The 25,116-nt window shown below is 41.8% G+C and overlaps 1 protein-coding gene across 1 annotated transcript in view; it reads right to left on the bottom strand.

The window, feature by feature from the left end:
- Positions 1-15,366: 15,366 nt before the first annotated feature.
- ZBTB49 (zinc finger and BTB domain containing 49) overlaps positions 15,367-25,116 on the bottom strand; it is a 91,934-nt gene continuing 82,184 nt past the window's right edge. Inside the window, exons 6-8 of the mRNA XM_073610181.1 lie at positions 20,591-20,673; positions 20,339-20,500; positions 15,367-16,119 (exon numbers count right to left, since the gene is read on the bottom strand). Of these exons, the coding sequence (XP_073466282.1) occupies positions 15,473-16,119; positions 20,339-20,500; positions 20,591-20,673 (892 nt within the window). The 3' untranslated portion in view covers positions 15,367-15,472. The remainder of the gene's footprint in view (positions 16,120-20,338; positions 20,501-20,590; positions 20,674-25,116) is intronic.

The raw sequence follows: 25,116 nt of genomic DNA, 5'->3' as shown, positions 1-25,116 counted from the left end.
GTACCCTTCTTTCCTCATTGCACTATATTGGGATATTTGGAATAATCCATCAGGAAGGGTCACAACCCCCTCTCTCACCCCAACCTCCTTCCTTCGTTATCTCTCCCTGTGTTTCTATTCTGTTATCTGTCTTATTTCTTATATTTACTATTTCTTTATTTAAGTTGTAAGGATACAGTTTTTATTGCTGCGGACATGAGTTATTTGCCTCCACTCGCGCTGCAGCGTTGGAGAATATGCTTGCTATCTCTCTGTATATAATCTTAGGGTAATACCATTACTAATTTTGTCAGATATCTGAGCTAAATACTATTCAATTAGTTATACTTGAGTGTGTTCATGTCAAGGCACCAAATTCTGGACCTTTGCTTTATGGTGTTCTTAGCTAATTTTCTTGTGATGCTCTACTGTAATGCTATTTTATTGTACATCCACATCTGCTGAAACTACTTACATTTGTATTTTCCTTAAAAATCTTTAATAAGCAGTTAAATAAACCCCCTAATGCTCCTCTATACTTAGTAGTACTTATAATCTTTAGTAACAATGATGAAATTAAATAATTACTAACAAATGCAAGAAAAGAAATGGAGACAGTGTTTTTCCAATTGTTAAATATATAAATCATAAAAAATAAGATTTAAAGCTTTAATAGTTTTGCTGCTGTAAAACATGGGGATAATATCAATATGCTTTTAAAGTGTCAGGCATGCAGGGGATTACATTATAGTATTATGTTACTCCAGTACCAGTATCAGTATGGCTAGTATCAATGTGACATTATGTAGGCAAAAAATGTAAGTTTGAAAGAACACTAAATTACCTGGGACGCCTGCCTTTACACACACATGAACTTTAATGGTATCCCAGTCTTAGTCCACAGGTTCAATATTGAATTGGCCCACCCTTCGTAGCTATAACAGCTTCAACTCTTCTGGGAAGGCTGTCCACAAGGTTTAGGAGTGTGTCTATGGGAATGTTTGACCATTCTTCCAGAAGCGCATTTGTGAGGTCAGGCACTGATGTTGGACGAGAAGGCCTGGCTCGTAGTCTCCACTCGAATTCATCCCAAAGGTGTTCTATCAGGTTGAGGTCAGGACACCATCCATGTCTTTATGGACCATGCTTTGTGCACTGGTGCGCAGTCATGTTAGAACAGGAAGAGGCCATCCCCAATCTGTTCCCACAAAGTTGGGAGCATGAAATTGTCCAAAATGTCTTGGTATGCTGACGCCTTAAGACAGTGATGGTGAACCTTGGCACCCCAAATGTTTTGGAACTACATTTCCCATGATGCTCATGCATTCTGCAGTGTAGTTGAGCATCATGGGAAATGTAGTTCCAAACATCTGGGGTGCCAAGGTTCGCCATCACTGCCTTAAGTGTTCCCTTCACTGGCAATAAGGGGCCAAGCCCAACCCCTGAAAAACAACCCCACACCATAATCCCCCCTCCACCAAATGATTCGGACCAGTGCACAAAGCAAGGTCCATAAAGATATGGATAAGAGAGTTTGGGAAGGAGGAACATGACTGGCCTGCACTGAGTCCTGACCTCAACTCCATAGAACACCTTTGGAATGAATTAGAGCGGAGACTGTGAGCCAGGCCTTCTCGTCCAACATCAGTGCCTGACCTTACAAATGCGCTTCTGAAAGAATGGTCAAACATTCCCATAGACACACTCCTAAACCGTGTGGATAGCCCTCCCAGAAGAGTTGAAGCTGTTATAGCTGCAAAGGGTGGGCCATCTCAATATTGAACCCTATGGACTAAGACTGGGATGCCAATAAAGTTCATGTGCGTTTAAAGTCAGGCGTCCCAATACTTTCGGTAATATAGTGCACATGTGTCATGAATAGGTAATTCTATACACAGGCAAAAAACTGTTGTTAAAATATGTGGGCAACAAATGGCCGTTATGCAAATGTGGTAATGTATGGGCAACTCCCCATACCACCAATTGAACCACCCCTCCGAAAAAAAATACCTTCCCATTTTCCCTGCACCCCAGAAACAATCGCCCCCCTTTTCCTAGCAAAAACATTATCTCTACACCACCCCCCAGCAAAAATCCCTATTCTTCTTCTTCCCTCTCAGCAAAAATCTCCCAACAAACACTCCCCAGACCTCAGATGCAGAACAATGCCTCGCAGAGTGAGCTGAAGTCTTGCCATATGACCCTTGATTGTGTGGCGGATGAGCCAGGGAGAGCTTCTATCAGCAATGCGCTGTTCTGCATTTGAGGTCAATGTATAGAAGTTTTGTGGGTGCTCCTGCAGAGCCAGAAGCTACACAACTGCCTTATGCAGCCCCAGAGCGCCCCCTGGCTGGTATGATTTTGAGGTGCTCTACAAGGCAGAATGTTGATGTGGCAGGAACTAGAGTTTAGGTTGGCAATTCGTCATTCACCCATGTTCATTGCATTCCGAACTTGGCTTAGAGCCTGAAGAAGGCGTAGAACTGACCTCTTGCTATTTATGTTCACAACCTTTAAAAAGCAATTTTGAATATGGAACTCTTATAATAGTTGATATTAACTTATTGCAACCGTTGCAGTTCCACTCAAATTAGCATATGAACACCTATGCTCAAATACCTGATTATAGTCATTTCTCAAAACCCCATTTACATTATGCAAATATGCCTAAAGTGATATATTATTCTATTCAAACGCTGCATTTGCATTTTTATCTGAGTTTTTATTATTATTGTAATTACATGTGTTTTTCAAAGAGATAATTAGATGGATACAGACTATTGACGAGAAGAAGTTATGACTTATGAATAATGTAATAGGTAAAGCCTGAAGTGAACCTGTGAGGATGGGAATATGGGGGCTGTTCAATGACCTAAAACAACCAATCACATTTGGGCTCTCAGGTTAGTGTAGTGAAAGACAATTGCTAGTTGTATGCTTTGCAACCTTGCTCTTAGTACATTGGTCTTTGCCTTAATAAAGGGCTTGGTTTGTGAAACTTTAGCAGATATTACAAGAAGTACATAAAACCACTTTGCTAATGATTACAACTTGTAAATTGACTTCATTAAGAAATGTTAAAGCCAAAGGCTAAAGTAACACAAGTCCTCTGAATGTGCTGCTCTTCATCAGCTGGCCTCTGGGATGGGAAAGTAAACTCATCAAGAGCAGGTTAATTGCGTTTTTTCAGATGTAATTGCTGATTTACAAGACAGGTCAAATTACTGAGCTGGAAAATAAAATCATTTTCCCTCTAAAGAAAAGCAACGATGCTCCGAGGGGGTCAGCTGAAGAACACGTCTGCATGCTAATTGTAACCGCTCATAAAGACACATAATGGTTTTATGTGATCCAGCATAAGAAAATAATTAACAGGCATATTACTGCAGATATTTAAGGAGATCAAATATGGGATATAATATTTTATTTGTACAGTGTCATTATCTTAGCTAAAAAAAACAAAATGAAATAGAAAATAGTATTTTTTTTTTCTTTTATGAATCTAAAAAAATAAATAAATAAATAAAGCAGCAGAAAACAATTGCGTTGAACTTACTTAGCCACTTGCTACCCAGGCCAATTCTGACATTTCTCTCCTACGTGTACAAATCGTCATTTTTTTGCTAGAAAATTACAAAGAACCCCCAAACATTTTATATATATATATATATATATATATATATATATATATATATATATATATATATATATACATATACACATATATATATATACATATACACATATATATATATATATATATATATATATATATATATATATATATATATATATATATATATATGTTTTTTTTAGCAAAGACCCTAGAGAATACAATAGCGGTCATTGCAACTTTTTCTCTCGCACGGTATATGCGCAGCAATTTTTGGAACGCCTTTTTTTTGGAAAAAAAAAACAGCTTTGTGCTTTATAAAAAAAAAAAAACATTAAAGTTAGCCCAATTTTTTGCATAATGTGAAAGATGAAGTTACGCCAAGTAAATAGATACACAACATGTCACGCTTCAAAATTGCACGCGCTCGTGGAATGGCGCCAAACTTTGTTACTTAAAAATCCCCATAGGCGACGGTTTAAAATTTTTTACAGGTTGCATGTTTTGAGTTACAGAGGAGGGCTAGGGCTAGAATTATTGCTCTTGCTCTAACGTTTGCGGCGATACCTCACATGTGCAGTTTGAACACCGTTTTCATATGTGGGCGGGACTTACGTATGCGTTCGCTTATGTGTGCGACCACACGGGGACAGGGGCCCCTTAATTTTTTTTTTTTTATTGTTCATTTTACTTTATTTATTTATTTTTTTTTTTTTAGTTTGACACTTTAAAAAAAAAAAAAAAATTTTTTTGATCACTTTTATTCCTATTACAAGGAATGTAAACATCTCTTGTAATAGGAATGTGGCATGATTGGTCCTCTTTACAGTGAGATATGGGGTCAATAAGACCCTCATCAAACAAACAAAAAAAAAAAACGATCTCGGCTTCCCAGCTGAGGCGGCGCCATTTGTTTGAATGCAGAGGCCGGGCGTGACGTCATAACATCGCGCCCGGCCTCCGAACGATCATAGAGACTCTGGCGGACCAGATAGTAAACACCCGGGGCCGATGGATCCTGTCTCCGATGCACCGATGGAAGCGGTGAGTCGGTAGAAGCACCGGAGGGCGGCAGGAGGGGGGGACGTCCCCTCTTGTCGCCTGTAAGAACGATCAAACGGCGGAACAGCCAATATGGTCATTCTTATGGTGTAGGGAATCGCCATCTGAAAAAGCCGATATCTGAATGATGCCTGTAGCTGCAGGCATCATTCAGATATACCTGCATAAACTCAAGGATGTCATATGACGGCCGGCGGGGGGGGGGAGTGGTTAAAGAATAAGTTTACCTTTTTTTTACAAAGGTGAACTTATCCTTTAATCCTACAATGCTGCACTACTGCTCCAAGATTAAGTACATTGCACGCACTTGCAGCGCGGCCCCATGGAACTCAAAGCAGTTGCGCTGTGGCCAAGAAGCAAAGCATTGCAGCAGTGGCATGTAAATAGCCCCATCCTGTTATTTCACAGCTCGGGAGGGTGGCTGGCAAAATCACGGCTCAGCCACCTGTTTTTAACACCCCCAGACCACCCATGTGAAAGAGGCCTTACAAAGTATTTGCGAAGCTATCAGTAAGCCTTTTGCTGCAAAGTCTGTACGTCGTATAGTACGGACAGCAGGGGGGGTGATTACAGACAGGAGTAATGAAATCACCGCTCCAGGTGAGTATAATAATCCACCAAAAAGGAAGGGCTGGGTGCTAGCTCCGGCTCCCAACCGTAAACATGTAGACCAAGTGATAAAAATTAGATGCACACCAACATCCATACAACAGGTTTATTGAAAGACTGCCACCAGGACTAAAACAACGGAGCAAGGCGTGACGCCATTTCACACATACATTGTGCTTCTTCAAAGTCCTGGTGGCAGTCTTTCAATAAATCTGTTGGACGGATGTTGGTGTGCAGCTAATTTTTCTCACTTGGGGGTTTTTCCCCCACACTCCTGGTGCCTGCAGTCATTGGGAGTGTGTGTATGTCTGAGAAGTCTAAGGCAAGTGCAGCGCAATGAAAATATACACACATAAAATAATGAAGGAATATCTAAGAAAAATGTAAAAAGTCCTTAATATTCATAGAAGGAATACACTCCCACTCTTGATTGAAATAGGACAGATAATTCCTTCTCAGTAACTCTTGCAAATAGAACTGTAGGAAATTGCGCTTACCAGAAGAGATGGACCTCTAAATTAAAGGAGGTCAAACGAGCCTGATAACCAGAAACATCAGCAAAAACGGCTAGGATCCCTTGGATAATTATCCTCATCCGCCCATACCTCTTGCAAGCTGGAGACCATATAATTCTTGATATAGCGCTCTGATTCTCCTTGATGGGACCCTCAGTAAGATGTATGAGAAACAACATCGATGGGATGCCCAAAAAAATAATAAAAGAAAGGAGTCCTCTAAGTGCAGACTGTATGCTACTTTAATTATAGACCTTCAGGGGAAATAACATAAAAAGCGCTGAAGCGCGGTGTAAAAAGGCAATAAAAGTTTATTAGGAACAATCCAGTGAGATACTCAGCTGTTCGCGTCCAAACAGCTGAGAAGGCTGCGGGTGACGTCACAGGTAGACTCCGCCCCCCGTATGCGGCGTTACGTCTATACAGACTTCATCAGCGAGGGTAGAGTCTGTGAGTCACCCTCGCTCCTCAAATAGCTGCCGCCTGTCAGCTGGGAATGGTCCGTTCCCGGAAGCGGAAAACGCCTCACAATTAGATGGGGCCGCTGCATGGGGACACTCATACCATTTCTGACAGGAGTAAAATAAAAGCTAAATAGAGGAAATCAAATTGTGGGCTTGATTAGCCTCATGAAAAATCATTAAGTAAAAAACTACAGGCTGTACTAACCTTAGTTAAAAATAACCCTAAATCTAATTGTGAGGTGTTTTCCGCTTCCGGGAACGGACCATTCCCAGCTCACCCATCCTACTGTATCAGAACAGGAACAGGAAGGGACAGCTCTCACCCACCCTACTGTATCAGAACAGGAACAGGAAGGGACAGCTCTCACCCACCCTACTGTATCAGAACAGGAACAGGAAGGGACAGCTCTCACCCACCCTACTGTATCAGAACAGGAAGGGACAGCTCTCACCCACCCTACTGTATCAGAACAGGAAGGGACAGCTCTCACCCACCCTACTGTATCAGAACAGGAAGGGACAGCTCTCACCCACCCTACTGTATCAGAACAGGAACAGGAAGGGACAGCTCTCACCCACCCTACTGTATCAGAACAAGAACAGGAAGGGACAGCTCATACCCACCCTACTGTATCAGAACAGGAACAGGAAGGGACAGCTCTCACCCACCCTACTGTATCAGAACAGGAACAGGAAGGGACAGCTCTCACCCACCCTACTGTATCAGAACAAGAACAGGAAGGGACAGCTCTCACCCAACCTACTGTATCAGAACAGGAACAGGAAGAGACTACAGACAATATCAGCTGACAAGATTTCCATTACAATCAACAGATATATTTTTTTGAATGTACAGTAATACCTCGGATAGCGAATAACGCGGTTAACGAGCGTTTCACAATACGAGCTATTATTTTTTTAAAATCCTGACTCAGTTTGCGAGCGTTGTCTCGCAAGATGAGCAGAATTCAAGCCTCTGCGGTGTGCAGTACTGCATTTGGCCAGAGGTGTGGGGGCGCCGGTGACATTCGGAGCCGATCGGATGCATTCGGAGCCACTTGAAAACACTCGGTTCCCGAGTGTTTTCGAGTCTTTCTGAGTCCATCCGAGCAGTTTCCGAGTATCTCTGGCGCCCCCACCTCTTGCCACATGCAGTACTGCATACCATAGTTGTCACTGTGGAACGAATTATCTGAGTTTCCATTGACCTCTATGGGGAAACTCGCTTTGGTATACGAGTGCTTTGGATTACAAGCATTCTTCTGGAACGAATTATGCTCGTAATCCAAAGTTCCATTGTATCTAACAGATATAACAATTGATTTTAACTGTAATAGTGCCCTGGACCTTGAAGAAGGGGGCACACCCTGAAAGCTTGTCCTGAAAATGTGGACGTTTTTGCTAGGGTTGTCCCGATACCGACACTAGTATCGGTATCGGCACCGATACCGAGCATTTGCCCAAGTACTTGTACTCGGGCAAATGCTCCCGATGCTTCCGCCGATACCTGGAAGTCAGCTGTGATCGGCGGTGGGGGAGTTACAAGATTCTCCCCCAGCGGCTTTCAGCAGCTTTAGTGACATGTATGTCACTGCATCCTCCTCCATGCCCCCTCCTTTCCTCTGTCCCCCTCCGCTGTCCCCCTCCGTTCCTCTCTCCTTCCCTGTGCCTCTCCGCTGTCCCCCTCCGTTCCTCTCTCCTTTCCTGTGCCTCTCCGCTGTCCCCCTCCGTTCCTCTCTCCTTCCCTGTGCCTCTCCGCTGTCCCCCTCCGTTCCTCTCTCCTACCCTGTGCCTCTCCGCTGTCCCCCTCCGTTCCTCTCTCCTTCCCTGTGCCTCTCCGCTGTCCCCTCCGTTCCTCTCTCCTTCTCTGTCCCCTCCGTTCTGCTGTCTCTCTCCGCTGTGTGTATGGATAGAGTCAGCTGACTCTGTCCATTCACATAATTGAAACATTGTAATCTCCTGTGATTACGATGTGTCAGTTTATGAATGGAGAGGAGCCGCTGTCTTTTCTCCATTCATTCTCAGTGCAGCTGAGGCTGCAGAGAAAGGGACTGGGGATCTCTATCCTCTGTCTCTTTCTCTGTCTCATGGGGGAGATATCAGAGGTCTGTTAAGACCCCTGATATCTCACCAAAGCCCCCCAACAGGGCCGATTAAAAAAAAAAACAAAAAAACAAAAAAACATATAAAGAATAAAAAAAATATTATTGTAAAAAATAAAAATTGTAAAAAAAAAAAAAAAAAAAAAAACACAAACACATACACCGTTCACCCCCCCCCCCCCCCCAAAAAAAAGAAAACACTGTTAAAAAAAAAAAAAAAAAAAAAACACTGTCACGTGACATTAAAAAAAAAGTATCGGTAATCAGTATCGGCGAGTACTTGAAAAAAGTATCGGTACTTGTACTCGGTCCTAAAAAAGTGGTATCGGGACAACCCTAGTTTTTGCAAATAAAAAAAGTATCAATAACAGATATCAAATTCAATTTGAATAGTTAACCACTTGCCGACCACCGTATAGCAGTTTTAATCCTACAGGGCGGCCGCGCTACGTAGGATCACTTATATACATGTGATCCTGCACTTCTGGGTATTGGGCGCGAGTGCACAGTATCGGCGGGTTGCTCCCGCTGTGTAGAACTACACAGTGGGACCTGATCAGCGGGTCTCGCGGACCCAATGTCTGCCAGCACCCGCTGACTGTTCGGTACACAGGCTGAGCTTCTGCGCAGCTCAGCTTACAGTCCCCGATCAGTCTCAAAATGCCAGGATGACTAGCCCCTGCGCCTGCACAGGTGTGACATCAGCACCCACCTGCCAATGAAGAGGCCCAAAGACTGGCACTCAGAAGAGGTCAGGGCCAGTGAGGGACCATTGGAAAGGTAAGTATTCACCCTTTAGTTCCCCTTTAAATTCACTGAATCAGAGACATTTTATAGCAGCTGCACAAGCAGCGATCGCTAGACACTGGTGTAAACCTGACCATCCCTTACTGCCGAATGGGCGTGTGAAGTAGAAAACATTAACCATATCGAACATATAGTTGTTTGGGATGAAGACAAAATGGAGTCATATGGGCTCAGGGGACAGTGGGACCTCAGTTCCAACATTCGGCAGATTTTGAATCCTTTATATCTTGTAGTCTGGCTTGTTAGCCCACCCCATTTTCTACAGTGCTTCTGATTGACACTTACATGCCATGGGTATGAGTGTGGAGAAAGTGGACTTCAAAAGAGAAGAGAAACCACCCCACCCTTTTTTTTTTGTCCCTGCTTGTCTCTCTGAACTTTCTTTCTACTATCTTTCTTATGCTATAGGCTTAGGCTGCCTTGTTATGGGTTTGTGGATGCCATCTTACTGTGGCTGTTTGGGTGTCCTGTCGGTGGCCGGAACATGCTGACGTGTATTTGGCAGTACTTTTAATATATAAATTACATAGGCTTCATTGGCCACTTCTTCATATTGATCTAGCTTGGACTGTATTTGAGCTAAGCTATCAATGTTTGAGATGTTTCACTATAGTGCCTTTGTTATACGCAGTGTTTTTATACTCATTGATATAGTTTATTCTTTCTGACCATGCATTATATGTGCACAGTCCATTGTACTTACTACTTGTATCTTAAGATGGACATATTGCATGCATATTGACATACTACCTTCAGTGATGTGAAAAAGTATTTGCCCTCTTCCTGATTTTTAAATTTTTTGCATATTTCTCACACTTAAATGATTCAGATCATCAAACAAATTTTAATATTACACAAAGATAACCCGAATAAATCCAAGATGCAGTTTTTAAATTATTATTTCATTTATTAAGGGAAAAAAGCTGTTCAAACCTGCCTGGCCCTATGTGAAAAAGTAATTGCCCCCTCCCATGCTGAATCATGAATGAACTGTGATTAACCAAAATTTTTTGGAAAGCGGAGTGAAATTTCACTTGCCACACCCAGGCCTGATTACTACCAGACCTGTTGAATCAAGAAATCACATAAATAGAAGCTGTCTGACAAAGTGAAGCACGCTAACAGATAACAAAAAAGCCACACATCATGCCATAATCTAAAAAAATTAAAGAATAGATTAGAAACAAAGTAATGTACATGTATTGGTCTAGGAAGGGTTTCAAAGCCATTTCTAAGGCTTTGGAACTCCAGTGAACCACTAGGAGAGCCATTATCCACAAATGGAGATAACTTGGAACAGTGGTGAACCTTCCCAGGAGGGACCGGCCTACAAAAATTACTCAAAGAGTATGACGACGACTCATCTAAAGAACTGCAGGCCTCACTTGCCTCAGATAAGATCAGTGTTCATAATTCAACAATAAGAAAGAGACTGGGCAAAAATAGCATCCATGGGAGAGTTCCAAGGCCAAAGCCACTGCTGACTAAAAAGAACATAAAGGCTCATCTCACATTTACCAAAAAACATCTTGATTATCCCCAAGACTTTTAGGCAAATATTCTGTGGACTGATGAGAAAAAAAATGTTATTTTTTGGAAGGTGTGCATCCAGTTACTTCTGGCATAAAACTAATACAGAATTTCATAACAAGAACATCATACCAACAGTCAGACATGGTGGTGGTAGCGTGATGGTCTGGGGCTGCTTTGCAGCTTCAGGACCTGGACGACTTACCATAATTGATTGAACCATGAATTCTGAGCTCTACCAAAAAAACCTAAAGGAGAATGTCCGGCCATCAGTTTGTGACCTCAAGCTCAAGTGCACTTGGGTTATGCAGCAGGACAATGAGCCGAAACACAACAGCAAGTCCACCTCCAAATGGTTCAAAAAAGCAAAATTTAGGTTTTGGAGTGGCCTAGTCAAAGCCCGGACTTAAATCCAATTGAGATTCTGTATCATGACCTTACACAGGCCGTTCATGCTGGAAAACCCTCCAATGTGGCTGAATTAAAACAATTCTGCAAACAAGAGTGGGCCAAAATTGCTCCACAGCAATGTGAAGGACTCAATGACAGTTATCGCAAATGCTTGATTGCAGTTGTTGCCGCCAAGGGTGGCACAACCAGTTATTAGGTTTAGGGGGCAATTACTTTTTCACATAAAGCCAGGCAGGTTTGGATGGCTTTTTTGCCTTAATAAATTAAACCATCATTTAAAAACTGCATTTTGTATTTACTCGGGTCATCTTTATAGTGTAATGTAATAATACAAGTTGTTTGATGATCTGAGTAATTTAAGTGTGATAAATATGCAAAAAAATTAAAAATCAGAAAGGGGGCAAATACTTTTTCACAGCCTTGTATGTGTGTGTGAATTGTTTAAAGTGATATTAAATGATTTCTTTTTTTTTTCAAATAACAAACATATTATACTTACCTGCTCTGTGCAGTAGTTTTACACAGAGCAGCCCCAATCCTCCTCTTCTCGGGTCCCCCACTGTTGCTCCTGAACCCTCCCTCTTGCCCCCATAGCAAGCAGCTTGCAATGGGGGCACCCAAGCTGGTTCATTCCCGATCCGTGGCTCTGCATGTCCATTCACACACAGTGCTGTGGCTTGGCCTGCCCCCCTCTCTCCTTATTGGCTTTGATTGACAGCTCTTAGCCAACAAGGAGGGAGAGTCCCCAGAGAGCCAAAGCCCTTGTTTAAATCGCTGGATTGGGATGGGGCTTAAGTATTAGGGAGTGCTGGGGGGGGGGGGGGGGGGGGGCTGCTGCACAGAGGGGTTTTTTTTTTTTTTACCTTCATTCACATAATGCATGGAGGTAAATTAGCTTCAGCCTTTAGAACCACTTTAAACTTTTACAATAAAAAGAGGAGTAAACAAATTCACTGGATCAGCATGACAGCAAGGCAGTTTAGGGAACTTTAGTCAGAAAATAAGTCCTGCTAGATCACTTCAGGCTGGCCCCTTGTGCAGGTATAGTTATGTAAAGCATTAAAAATAAGGGTCTATACTGTTTGAAATCCAGCAATATACGATCTAACCCTGCTCGGCACATACTCAGTTGCTCTCCTTTTTTGGCATTGTGCTGAAAATCTGAGCCACTAGAGGATGATCTGCTGACAGTGTAAATATTTACTGCTGCTCAGGGGCTCTAGGCTTCAGCAAAATGGCAATCTCCCCCAGCAAGAAGAAACAGGAGCAATGCTGGAGGCAGTTTACAGCTAACACTAATTTTGGTAGCTTTTATGCTCCTTGTATGGCTATAACTGCATTTACCCATTGTCCAGACCGATGTGTATCGTACCAATTTAATTCCCTTTTTTTTTAATAAAGACCAACCTTGTTGTTTAAAAAAAATTTTGGTAGCTTAATTATAAATGTGGAATGTATGTTCCTTGTTAAAGAACATTATATTTTATCAAGTTGTTATGGGTAAAGTTCTGCTTTAAATTTAGTAAAGGAGACATTAGTAACATGTTTTTCTCATAACAGGTTTCCTTCAAATGACAGTTGGAAGCTGATTGGTTGCTATGGCCACACAAAAGTATTCCTATTGCACACATTCTACATTATGGACCCTAAAAGTATACAGTGCCTTGAAAAAGTATTCATACCCCCTGAAATTTTCCACATTTTGTCATGTTACAACCAAAACGTAAATGTATTTTGTTGAGGTTTTAAGTGATAGACCAACACAAAGTGGCACATAATTGTGAAGTGGAAGGAAAATCATAAATTGTTTTCAGCATTTTTTACAAATAAATATGTAAAAAGTGTGGTGTGCATTTATATTCAGCTCCCCGAGTCAATACTTTGTAGAACCACCTTTCACGGCAATTACAACTTCAAGTCTTTTTGGGGATCTCTACCACCTTTGCACATCAAGAGAGTGAGATTTTTGCCTATTCTTCTTTGCAAAATAGCTCAAGCTCTGTCACATTGGATGGAGAGCGTCTGTGAACAGTAATTTTCAAGTCTTGCCACAGATTTTCAACTGGATTTAGCTCTGGTCTTTGACTGGGCCACTCTAACACATGAATATACTTTGAACTAAATCATTCCATTGTAGCTCTGGCTGTATGTTTAGGGTCGTTGTCCTGCTGGAAGGTGAACCTCCACCCCAGTCTCAAGTCTTTTGCAGACTCTAACAGGTTTTCTTCTAAGATTGCCCTGTATTTGGCTCCATCCATCTTCTCATCAACTCTGACCAGCTTCCCTGTCCCTGCTGAAGAAAAGCATCCCTACAACATGATGCTGCCACCACCATGTTTTACGGTGGGGATGGTGTGTTTAGGGTGAAGTGCAGTGTTAGTTTTCCACAACACATAGCATTTTTATTTTAGGCCAAAAAGTAAAATTTTGGTCTCGTCTAAACAGAGCACCTTCTTCCACATGTTTGCTGTGTCCCCCACATGGCCTCTCGCAAACTGCAAACAGGACTTCTTATGGCTTTTTTTCAACAAAAGCTTTCTTCTTGTCACTCTTCCATAAAGACCAGATTTGTGGAGAGCACAACTAATAGTTGTCCTGTGGACAGATTCTAACACCTGAGCTGTGGATCTCTGCAGCTCCTCCAGAGTTACCATGGGCCTCTTGGATGGTTATCTGATTAATGCTCTTCTTGCCCGGCCTGTCAGTTTAGGTGGATGGCCAGGTCTTGGTAAGTTTGCAGTTGTGCCAAACTCTTTCCATTTTCGGATGATGGATTGAACAGTGCTCCGTGAGATGTTCAAAGCTTGGGATATTTTTTTTATAACCTGACCCTGCTTTAAATTTCTCCACAACTTTATCCCTGACCTGTCTGGTGTGTTTATTTGGCCTTCATGATGCTGTTTGTTCACTAAGGTTCTCGAACAAACCTTTGAGGGCTTCACGGAACAGCTGTATTTATACTGAGATTAAATTACACACAGGTTTTTTTTTATTAAATAGGTAACTTCTGAAGGCAATTGGTTCCACTAGATTTTAGTGAGGGGTATCAGAGTAAAGGGGGCTGAATACAAATGCACGCCACACTTTTCAAATATTTATTTGTAAAAAAATTTGAAACCATTTATCATTTTCCTTCCACTTAGCAATTATGTGCAACTTTGTGTTGATCTATCACATAAAATCTCAATACAATACATTTACGTTTTTGGTTGTAACATGATAAAATGTGGAAAATGCCAAGGGGTATGAATACTTTTTCAAGGCACTGTATGTGAACCATTTTATCTGCCAAAGGATATGTAATTCAAATTCCTCTTGCAATGCTGGATATCCTGCCCCCACTAAAACCCAATATAGAGCTAGCAACGCTGCTCCATGTATTGTCATTTTTCCACCCTCACTCTGCAGCTTAACTATAATTGCCCCAACATCAGCCTTTCCACCCCTAATTCCTAATATATGTTAGACCGCTCTGTTTTTGCACAGCCACTTACAGTGATTAGCCAGTGTAACTTGCAGTAATTGGTTCAGAGTGCTGGCATGCCTACTCTCAGCCTACCTATTTGTGTACTGGAAATTCTTTGCATATCCTCCCCCCTTTCTTCCTGGTTTAAATTCTGGTCAGGACACTATCTGCATGGAGTTTGTATGTTCTCCTAGTGCTTGCACGAAGGTACTCTGGTTTCCTTCCACCACACTCCAAAGACATGATGTTATGTTAATGGGATCCTCTCTAAAATAGCCCTAGTAGGTGTATGTATGCATGCAAGATAGGGACCTTAGATTGTAAGTTCCTTGATGGTAGGGGTTAATTTGAATGTAAAGTGCTGGGTAGATTGCTGGTGTTATATAAATATATATGTAATGCATACATTATATGTGAATGCTTACTTCAATTATCTAATCATAAACATGAAATAAGAAAACAGGAATTTCCTTTTCACTATTGGATATCTAAAGTGAATTTTCACACATTTCATTGTTTGAGGGTTCTCAAATCCTTGAATAAATCAGCCCCCTTGCCTTATCATGGGGGAACAATAGCGACTGGTTGGAAATATCCACTTTGTATAAATTATTATTCCCCTGAGATCAGCTGGTCAGAGGTCACATTCAGCTTACATTCATACAACTGTGCCCTGAATTACACAGCAATTGCATCTTTATTGCATATCTATGGATCTCCTAAGCCAATTGTTTATTTGACCATAAAGGAGCCCTTTGATAACAAAAATGTGTTGGATTATGTTTGTTGCATCAGAAAACTCCAGAAATACATATTTTAGATTTATTGAATTATAAAAATAATGCATTTAGTACCCTGATTAATAATACTTTGTTTTTAGGAGTTTTTGTATCCACTCTAGAGACTTGCACTAGTTACGGTTCCATGTCAGTTTCATTCTGAAGTGTCTTCATAGCAAGACCCCAGAGAGACATACTGGTGAAGAAAGGGCCATCGGAGCTTCTGTATCCATTGGATGAGGCTCGGTTATTTAGTGACTCATGGCAGTTATTCTCTATAGTCACTAATGAGGAACGTATCATAGATATGTCAGAGGGTAGACTGTCCTCTGACACCTCTACCTCGGTGAATGTATAGGCCTCGCCTGTGTCTGCCAAGTGAGACTTTGCGGCTTTTGTACGCTCCGAGATATTCTTGTCCTGTCCAGTATCTTGCTGAATCATGCTTTGTAATTTGCAGTAGGCGTTTGCTGTACTTCCCTCATAGTCACTACTTGTGTTCTCCACTGAATGCCCCTGATCTTGTATAAAAGCTACAGAAATGTTCTGTGTAACAGAATCTAAATTCTGAGTTTTATCCAAACTGGAAGATCCTGCAGGATTGTCAAACTCATCTGCTGCGACCTGATCGCCATCTCCAGCCTTGCAGTGCATTTTCTTATGACGTCTGAGGACAGCTGAGCGGGAGAAGCTTTTGCTGCATACATCACAACTATATGGCTTCTCCCCTGTATGAGATCTAACATGCCTTCGCAGGTCTCCAGAACCACCAAACTTCTTACCTGGAAAAAGAAAGAGAATGAAAGCTAAGAAGGTAAACAGACCACTCATGAATCCAAAGCCTACTAAACAAATACTGGATGTGATGTGTTATTCTGAGAGATCCAGCCATAGGACTTAAAGTGGACCTGTGCTTTGTCCATTTGGGGCAAAAAAACAGGTTAACTTTAATGGCGGCTTATATTTCCCTTTTCCCCCACCCCCACTATGTTCAGCTGCCAGAAACAAAAAGAGGAAGCCTTGCCTAAGCTTGAGGTATCGACTTAGAGCATACACAGGGTTAAGGACACTCTTACTGTCCCATGTAATAGTGCTGAGGAAATATTCTAGCCCCAGCACTGTCACAGGAAGAAGGGGAACTAAAATGCTAGGTACTTGTCTTTCCAGCTGTCAAAGAGAGGTACGGGGGTGTGAAAAGAAAGGTAAGGTATAAACAGCTAGTGAGGCCACCATTAAGATGAGCCAGTTTCTTTGCCTTACTTGTTCACCTCCAAGGCCCCCTAGCATTCAAATATCCCACCTCACATTGCACTTGTATACCTAAGTACATAAATGAAAGATAGGCAAGCAGCTAAATACACAGTTGAAAAATATATACTGTATGTGGATGGTACCTACCTGCCAAATACATGGTTAATAATTCTGAGCAGCCAGTTTTCTAATCCAGGCCCTGACAATATAATTTTTTTTAAACAGCAGTCAAAGCAGTACAGCTTAGTCAAGCCTCTGTGCTCCATTTATTAGATTCACAGCACTGTACAAGGCAGAAAAGCCTTATACAGCCTAATGCCTAGTACACATGCTGAGAAAATCGGATGAAAAATACCGATAATCTGATCGCTAGTACACAGCTTTCGAGAGCCGATCACGACAGTTCAGGCGAAAATATCCGACTGGGGCAATCATGAAAATTTTTGTCATGTGATAACAGAACAAACAATGTTTGTGTAATTAGTATGGTATTTGCACAAAAAAAAAAATCGAGTGACCAAGGCCACGCATGCTCGGAAATGAAAGAATACATTACAATACATCACTTCCAAAGTTGTATTCTGTCGTACGAGAGTTTTCATACCTTTAGTAACCTATTGGGTTTCTATATATGACTAGCATGCAAAAAAATTAAAAATGGACGATCATTCGTTCGATACTCTTATGTGTACGAGGCTTTAAAGTGCTACCTCTTCCCCTCCTAGTCTGGATGCTAATTTACATGGGATTACAAGAGTAGAAAGATTGAGATACAATTCTAATTTATTGTGTTGAAGAATTCATAGTTAGATTAAATGTAATAATTTTCACCTTTCAGCCCAACATCCATTTACTCCAAAGCTTGCTGCCTTAACTGCTGCAAAGTCTCCAAAATACGCCCCTTCCTAACCAATGACACCACAAAGCTAATTCACTCTCTGGTCATCTCCCATCTCGACTACTGCAATTCCCTCCTCATTGGCTTACCCTTACATAGGCTAGCCCCTATTCAGTCCATCATGAATGCTGCTGCTAGACTCATCCACCTTACAACCAACTCAGTGTCTGCTATCCCTCTCTACCAATCCCTTAATTGGCTGCCACTCACCCAAATAATTAACCACTTGCCGGCCGCCCACTGTCAAATGACGTCCGGGCGGCACGGCTCTTGTTCTGGGTGGATGTCATATGACGGCCCTCCAGAACGACCGTCCTCACGTGCCCGTGGGGGCGTGCATCGCGGCGATCGTTGGCGCGGTGTTTCGGTCTGACACACCGCTACACCGATGTCGGTAAAGACCCTCTGACGGAGGCTTTTTACCACGTGATCAGCCCTGTCCAATCACGGCTGATCACGATGTAAACAGGAAGAGCCGTTGATCGGCTTTTCCTCACTCGTGTCTTACAGACGTGAGTAGAGGAGAGCCAATCGTCTGCTGTCTTGACATGGGGGGTCTGTGCTGATTGTTTATCAGTACAGCCCCCCTCGGATGCCCACCCAGGACCACCAGGGATTGGCACTACACTGGACCACCAGGTATACCACCCTAGACCACCAGGGAAATGCTAATCAGTGCCCAGGCAGCTGCCAATCAGTGCCCATACCCAATGCCTGCCAGTGCCATCAGTGATGTCTATCAATGCCATCTACCAGTGCTGCATATCAATGCCCATCAGTGCTGCCTATCAGTGCCGCCTATCAGTGCCACCCATAAGTACCCATCAGTGTCGCCTATCAGTGCCCATCAGTGCCCACCAGTGCCACCCATGAGTGCCCATCAGTGCTGCATATCAGTGCCACCCATCAGTGCCGCCTCCTTGGTGCCACCTCATCGATGCCGCCTTATCAGTGCCCATCAGTGAAGGAGAAAACGTACTTATTTACAAAATTTTATAACAGAAACAATAGAAAAACTGTTTTTTCAAAATTTTAGGTCATTTTTTATATTTGGTGGCAAAAAATAAAAAATGCATAGGTGATCAAATACCACCAAAAGAAAGCTCTATTTGTGGGAACAAAATTATAAAAATTCTGTTTGGGGACAGTGTAGCATGACTGCGCAATTGTCATTTAAACAGCGACAGTGCTGAAAGCTGAAAACTGGCTTTGGCAGGAAGGTTTATAAGTGCCCTGTATTGAAGTAGTTAAATTCAAGATACTAACAAAAACTTACAAAGCCATTCACAACTCGACTCCCAGCTACATCACTAACCTAGTCTCAAAATACCAACTTACTCGTTCTCTTCGTTCCTCCCAAGACCTCCTGCTCTCTAGCTTCCCTGTCACTTCACCCCACGCTTGCCTCCAGGACTTCTCCAGAGCCTCTCCCATCCTATGAAACCTCTAACCCAATGTGTCTGACTATCTCCTACTCTGTCCACTTCTAGGATGATCCCTGAAAACTCATCTCTTCAGAGAGGTCTATCTGGCCCCCACCTAACAACTGTACCTTTATTTTCTCCATCAGCCCATCCCCCACAGTTATTACCCTTTTGTATCTCTTGATCCTCCCTCTTAGATTGTAAGCTCTAATGAGCAGGGCCCTCTGATTCCTACTGTATTAAGCTGTATTGTAATTGTACTGTCTGCCCTTATGTTGTGAAGCGCTGCGTAAACTGTCCACGCTATATAAATCCTGTATAATCATATAGTGGTTTTCCAAATGTTTTTTTTTTAGGGGTCTGGTATGGTCTTGGGGGGATGTTTTTTTTTGTTTTTTTTTTGCAGTGGGGTTTGCTTTAAAATCCATACCAGACCCAAAGGGCCTAGCACGGATTGGGGGGGGACCCCACGCTGTTTTTTTTTTTTTTTTTTGTCAATTGTGTTTACATTCAACACAAGCGAAGAGGGAGAGAAACAGAAAAAAACTGCCAAAATCATGTTCAACATATATTAATCAAGAAATAAAATATCACCAAAGCGTTATCTTGATCTAAATAAATGGGGGGATAGTCCATTAATTAAAGGTACCCACAGCTGTGTGTACCGTCACACCTTAACACAATACTTAAGGTGTGGTCCCCTAAGACAAAAGCAGCATAAAAGAAGAGGATTATAGATCCACAAGGATATCTTATACGATGACACCAGCGGTATTTTCGAAAAATGCACAGCTTTATTATAACAAACAATAATCAATTGTAAAAAACTGTTCCAAATGAATGACATGTGCGATTCAAAAGCATTCCTATACAAGTCAATGAGTTTGTAATTCGCACCTGAACCGAACGTACATGACTCTTTCAATTTGCACTGTGGATGCACCTCATATATGTGAACAGCTACAATAGAAACCAAGGTTGTTTCACATGCCATTGGAATTTAATGTGGTTCAAAACACATCCAATTCAAATGTATGTGAACTGGGGCTGAAGAATTTGCTTCGTTGAGTTTGTATGATTTGGAGGGACTCCTCGAACCGTTTTGTCTCCTTCAACAATCTAATAAAATACTGGAAAGTTATATGGCTCCCATCCAACTCACCCTAAAGTGTGTGTCTGTGTGCGTATAAATGTCATAAGATCCTTAGACTGTAAGCTCCTTTGGTAGCAGGGAAATGTGTGAACAGCTCTATGAATGCTGCTATGGAAAAGGACAGCACTATTTGTATAAAAACAAATGGTTCCTGACTTTTGGATCTTAAGGTGTGCTCTGCTATATACATGATATTAGTCCTTCCATCAGGTAGTATAAGTGAAGCTTTGAATTTTCCATAAGGTCTATGTTGGAGGACATGGATCGACACTCACCACATGTCATACAGCTATACGGTCGCTCTCCTGTGTGGCGAATTCTGTGCTTTATGAGCTTGCGGTACATGTTGAACGATTTCCCACAGTCGTCACAGGTGTAAAGTTTGTCTGTGGCGTGAGTCTTCTCATGTTCCTTCAAGTTGCTGATATTACTAAAACCTAGCAAAGTGATGAGGAAAGCAGGTTACTCTACTTTAATGTGAACAGAGAAAAAGTCCACCAGCACTCATGTGTAATCAGTAATATTACCTCTCCCACAGATATCACACAAGTGTGGTTTTTCTCCTGTGTGAATGACAATGTGGCGCTGCACATCACCAGAGACCGCAAACCTAGATAGACAGAGAACCATCATGTAAGTAATCTATCAATATAATGATTAGACATCTTTTCATTAAAACTTAAAGTACTAAAAGCACCAAAAGGGAATGTATAGAGGTTAAGTATACATTATCGTTTTGTATTCAAATTATGAATAAAAATACAATTAAACATTAAAAACAAAAAAATCATTTTTTGTCAGGTTAATATGAAATATTCATACTTTGTAATTTCATTTACAACTAACAGGTCTGAGTACCCTTCACATATTTAAGGGTCCATACTTACAGTTAGGGAAAAAAAATATTTGATCCCCTGCTAATTTTGTACATTTGCCCACTGACAAAGAAATGATCAGTCTATAATTGTAATGGTAGGTTTATTTTAACAGTGAGAGACAGAATAACAACAAAAATAATCAGAAAAACACATTTCAAAAAAGGAAAAAAATGATTTGCATTTTAATGAGTGAAATAAGTATTTGACCCCTTCGCAAAACATGACAGTACCACCTGGTTTGCACACATCTCAGGACGCATTTTGTCCCACTCCTCTTTGCAGATCCTCTCCAAGTCATTAAGGTTTTGAGGCTGACATTTGGTAACTCGAACCTTCAGCTCCCTCCACCTATTTTCTATGGGATTAAGGTCTGGAGACTGGCTAAGCCACTCCAGGACCTTAAGGTGTTTCTTCTTGAGCCACTCCCTTGTTGCCTTGGCCGTGTGTTTTGGGTCATTGTCATGCTGGAATACTCATCCACAACCCATTTTCAATGCCCTGGCTGAGGGAAGGAGGTTCTCACAAAAGATTTGATGGTGTATGGCCCCGTCCATTGTCCCTTTGATGGGGTGAAGTTGTCATGTCCCCTTAGCAGAAAAACACCCCCAAAGCAAAATGTTTCCACCTCCATGTTTGACGGTGGGGATGGTGTTCTTGGGGTCATAGGCAGCATTCCTCCTCCTCCAAACATGGCGAGTTGAGTTGATGCCAAAGTTTTCACCCAGTTTTCCTCTGAATCATTCAGATGTTCATTAGCAAACTTCAGAGGGGCCGGTACATGTGCTTTCTTGAGCAGGGAGACCTTGTGGGCACTGCAGGATTTCAGTCCTTCACGGCATAGTGTGTTACTAATTGTTTGCTCGGTGACTATGGTCCCAGCTGCCTGGGGATCATGGACAAGATTCTCCCATGTAGTTCTGGGCTGATTCCTCATCGTTCTCATGATCATTGAAACTCTACGAGGTGAGACCTTGCATGGAGCCCTAGACCGATGGAGATTGACAGTTATTTTGTGTTTCTTCCATTTGCGAATAATCGCACCAACTGTTGTCACCCTCTCACCAAGCTGCTAGGCTATGGTCTTGTAGCCCATTCCAGCCTTGTGTAGGTCTACAATCTTGTCCCTGACATCCTTGGACAGCGCTTTGGTCTTGGCCATGGTGGAGAGATTGGAATCTGATTGATTGATTACTTCTTTGGACAGGTGTCTTTTATACAGGTAACAAGCTGAGATTAGGAACCCTTCTTTAAGACAGTGCTTCTAATCTCAGCCCCTTACCTGTATAGAAGACACCTGGGAGCCAGAAATCTTGCTGATTGATAGGGATCAAATACTTATTTCATTAATTAAAATGCAAATCAATGTATAGCTTTTTTGAAATGCGTTTTTCTGGATCAAATAATTTTTTCCCTCACTGTAGCTGTTCTCCTGAAAAAAGTTTTTTTTTTTTTTTTACAAAGCTTGAACTCTAGGCAGAGATAAAAACAAAGTTTTAAAAAAAAAGTACTGTGCCACCTAATAGATTGTATGAGCTGCTGACACTGCAATTAGACAAATTGCATAAGAGAATGTGGGGTAAAGTGCAGCGCTAAGTGATTAGTGCAAGTGTGTAAATATGCAAACAATAAATAACAGTACAATATTGAATAAAGAGCCAGTATTTAGCACCTGAAAAAACAATGAAAAACACATAATGTCCATCAAACTGAATTGAAAGGAAACGTGAAACAATCCAAACACTTGTGCATGGACTTGGGGTGAGATAGTTCATGTAAAGGGAAAAAGTGAATATTCAGCCTTTGAAGAAAAGTCATTCATGTGGATAAGTAATAAGCTCATCAAGAAGCCAGCAGCCAAGACAGAGTCACTGTTGGATGTGCGACCACCACCAGTGAAGGTATTAGGGTACTCTTACCAGATGGTATGGGCTACCTGCCAGCAGCAAGGAGCCAAACAAGCAGAACTGGAAACTTTGAGCGTCATGTGGAATGGGCATCCGCACAGGTCTAACATCCAGACAACACCAGAACCAGCATACAAGATGCGCAGCAGTAAAGGTCTGACATCCAGGACCTCATAAGCTCTCCACACCAACTCTGCTCTCACCGGTCCCAACCGCTCTCCTTTACCTCAGAGACCCTAATACCTTCACTGGTGGTGGTTGCACATCCGATGGTGACTCTGTCTTGGCTGTGGGCTTCTTGATGAGCTTATTACTTATCCACATGAATGACTTTTCTTCTAAGGCTGAAGATATAAAAACACACATCATGCAGCTCTGTAATTATTAATACAACATTAAATGCATTTTTAATACAAGCAGTGTAAATGCCTGGATGTGATATGGCATCAGCCTCTTGCAGTCCAGCAGGGCTGGAATGAGAGGCGGAAGCTGCACAAGACATCAACCAATAAATTTGCTGGCTGGGCTCATCACTGTGCTGCATATCTTTTCACTGTCCAGTCACAGGCTGAGGCTGTATCAGACAACCTGGGCAGAGGAAGTAGGTTGCATGATGCTGGCCATCAGATGGAGGACATCTAGTAACATAAAAAAGTACTACAGAGGAAATCTCTAGACTGAATCTGAACAGTCAAGAAAAAGTTTTTTTTTTTTACGGTAAAATCTATTCCTTGGGAGTACAGTAAGCGCCCATTCACACAGGTATCTGCAATGACACACAGAAAGCATTAGTTTTCTTTGTGTCATGTGCAAACCTGAATGCAATGTTACATTGCGTTCCAAAGCGGTATAACATGGTTGCTTAATATTGTTTGTTCAGTCCCTCATGTAACTGCACAGAAGTGTATTACACTGCACTAATGTGCATTTATATGAATAAAGTAGCATACTGTACACTTCAAATAAAGTTTATTTAAAAAAAGTGATATGGGTGATGCGATAAAACACGCATTATATCACCCCCTTCCGCTCTGATCTGCAGCCCAAATCGCTGTGCGGGTAGCAGAGGTTTGGGCTGCAGTTCAGTGTGAACAGCCATAAAGGGACACAGTATTAGAAGCAAATCAGAGACAACTGGGCTATCCTGCTACCCACAGGGGGAATTGGACCCTGTCAAAAAAGAGCCTTTAGCCAGCCATATATAACCCCACCTACTCCCATAATGCTTCTGTTTTGTAGAAAAGCAATATAATGAGTAAGTCGCAAACACAGATGGGTGGAACTTGTGTCTCCAAGGAACTCCAAGCAACTAATTTTATGGTAAACCTGATTATTTCTTGTTCATTAAAGGACATGGGACTAGAAATAAATCAGAGAGAACTAAGACACTAACAAGCCCACTTTAAAACTAGGGGCACCCTACAGCTCATAGAGCTGCCCGAAGGACCTTATGCACAAACCTTGCCTCAGCTGAGGCCTGAACATCCACCTGATAACTTATAAACAGAAGACCAAAGGGCAGCCTTACAAATGTTAGAAGCAGGTGCCTGATGCTGAAAAGCCCAACAAGCATTTACAGACTTACTACAGTGCACCTTGATAGGAAAAGGTGGTATCTCGTCTTTTAGCCTATAAGCTTAAATGAGGATCTGTCTGAGCCACAGAGGCTTTCACTTTCAATGATAATGGTAAACAAGACAAATAGAGAGTGAATCTCTCTAATGGGGGCACAGAAAGCAATAAAAACTGACAGGTGTTCTCATCCCTCTCCACTCTATCCAAAACTATAAAAACAAAAAAAGTTTTGCCTTTAGTTATACTTTAAAGGTTATCAAGGGCCAAATGCTGATTAAGATCTGATTGCAAAAAAGTAAAATTTTACCCAAGAGTATTTCCTGGAATGATAATATTTTGCTTCACATCAAGTGAAGAATGCCTTCCAAGTGCGCGACCCTTGCCTTTAGGGATGAGCTTCGAGTTCGAGTCGAACTCATGTTCGACTCGAACATTGGCAGTTCGCAAGTTCGCCGAACAGCGAACAATTTGGGGTGCCGCGGAACACCCTTTAAAAGTCTATGGGAGAAATCAAAAGTGCTAATTTTAAAGGCTTATATGCAAGTTATTGTCATAAAAAGTGTTTGGGGACCTGGGTCCTGCCCCAGGGGACATGGATCAATGCAAAAAAAAGTTTTAAAAATGGCCGTTTTTTCAGGAGCAGTGATTTTAATAATGCTTAAAGTCAAACAATAAAAGTGTAATATCCCTTTACAT

This window comes from Aquarana catesbeiana, linkage group LG01 (assembly GCF_042186555.1).
Source record: "Aquarana catesbeiana isolate 2022-GZ linkage group LG01, ASM4218655v1, whole genome shotgun sequence".
Lineage (NCBI taxonomy): Eukaryota > Metazoa > Chordata > Amphibia > Anura > Ranidae > Aquarana > Aquarana catesbeiana.
Note: the sequence above shows the minus strand (reverse complement) of the source record. Positions and strands in the feature narration are given on the sequence as shown.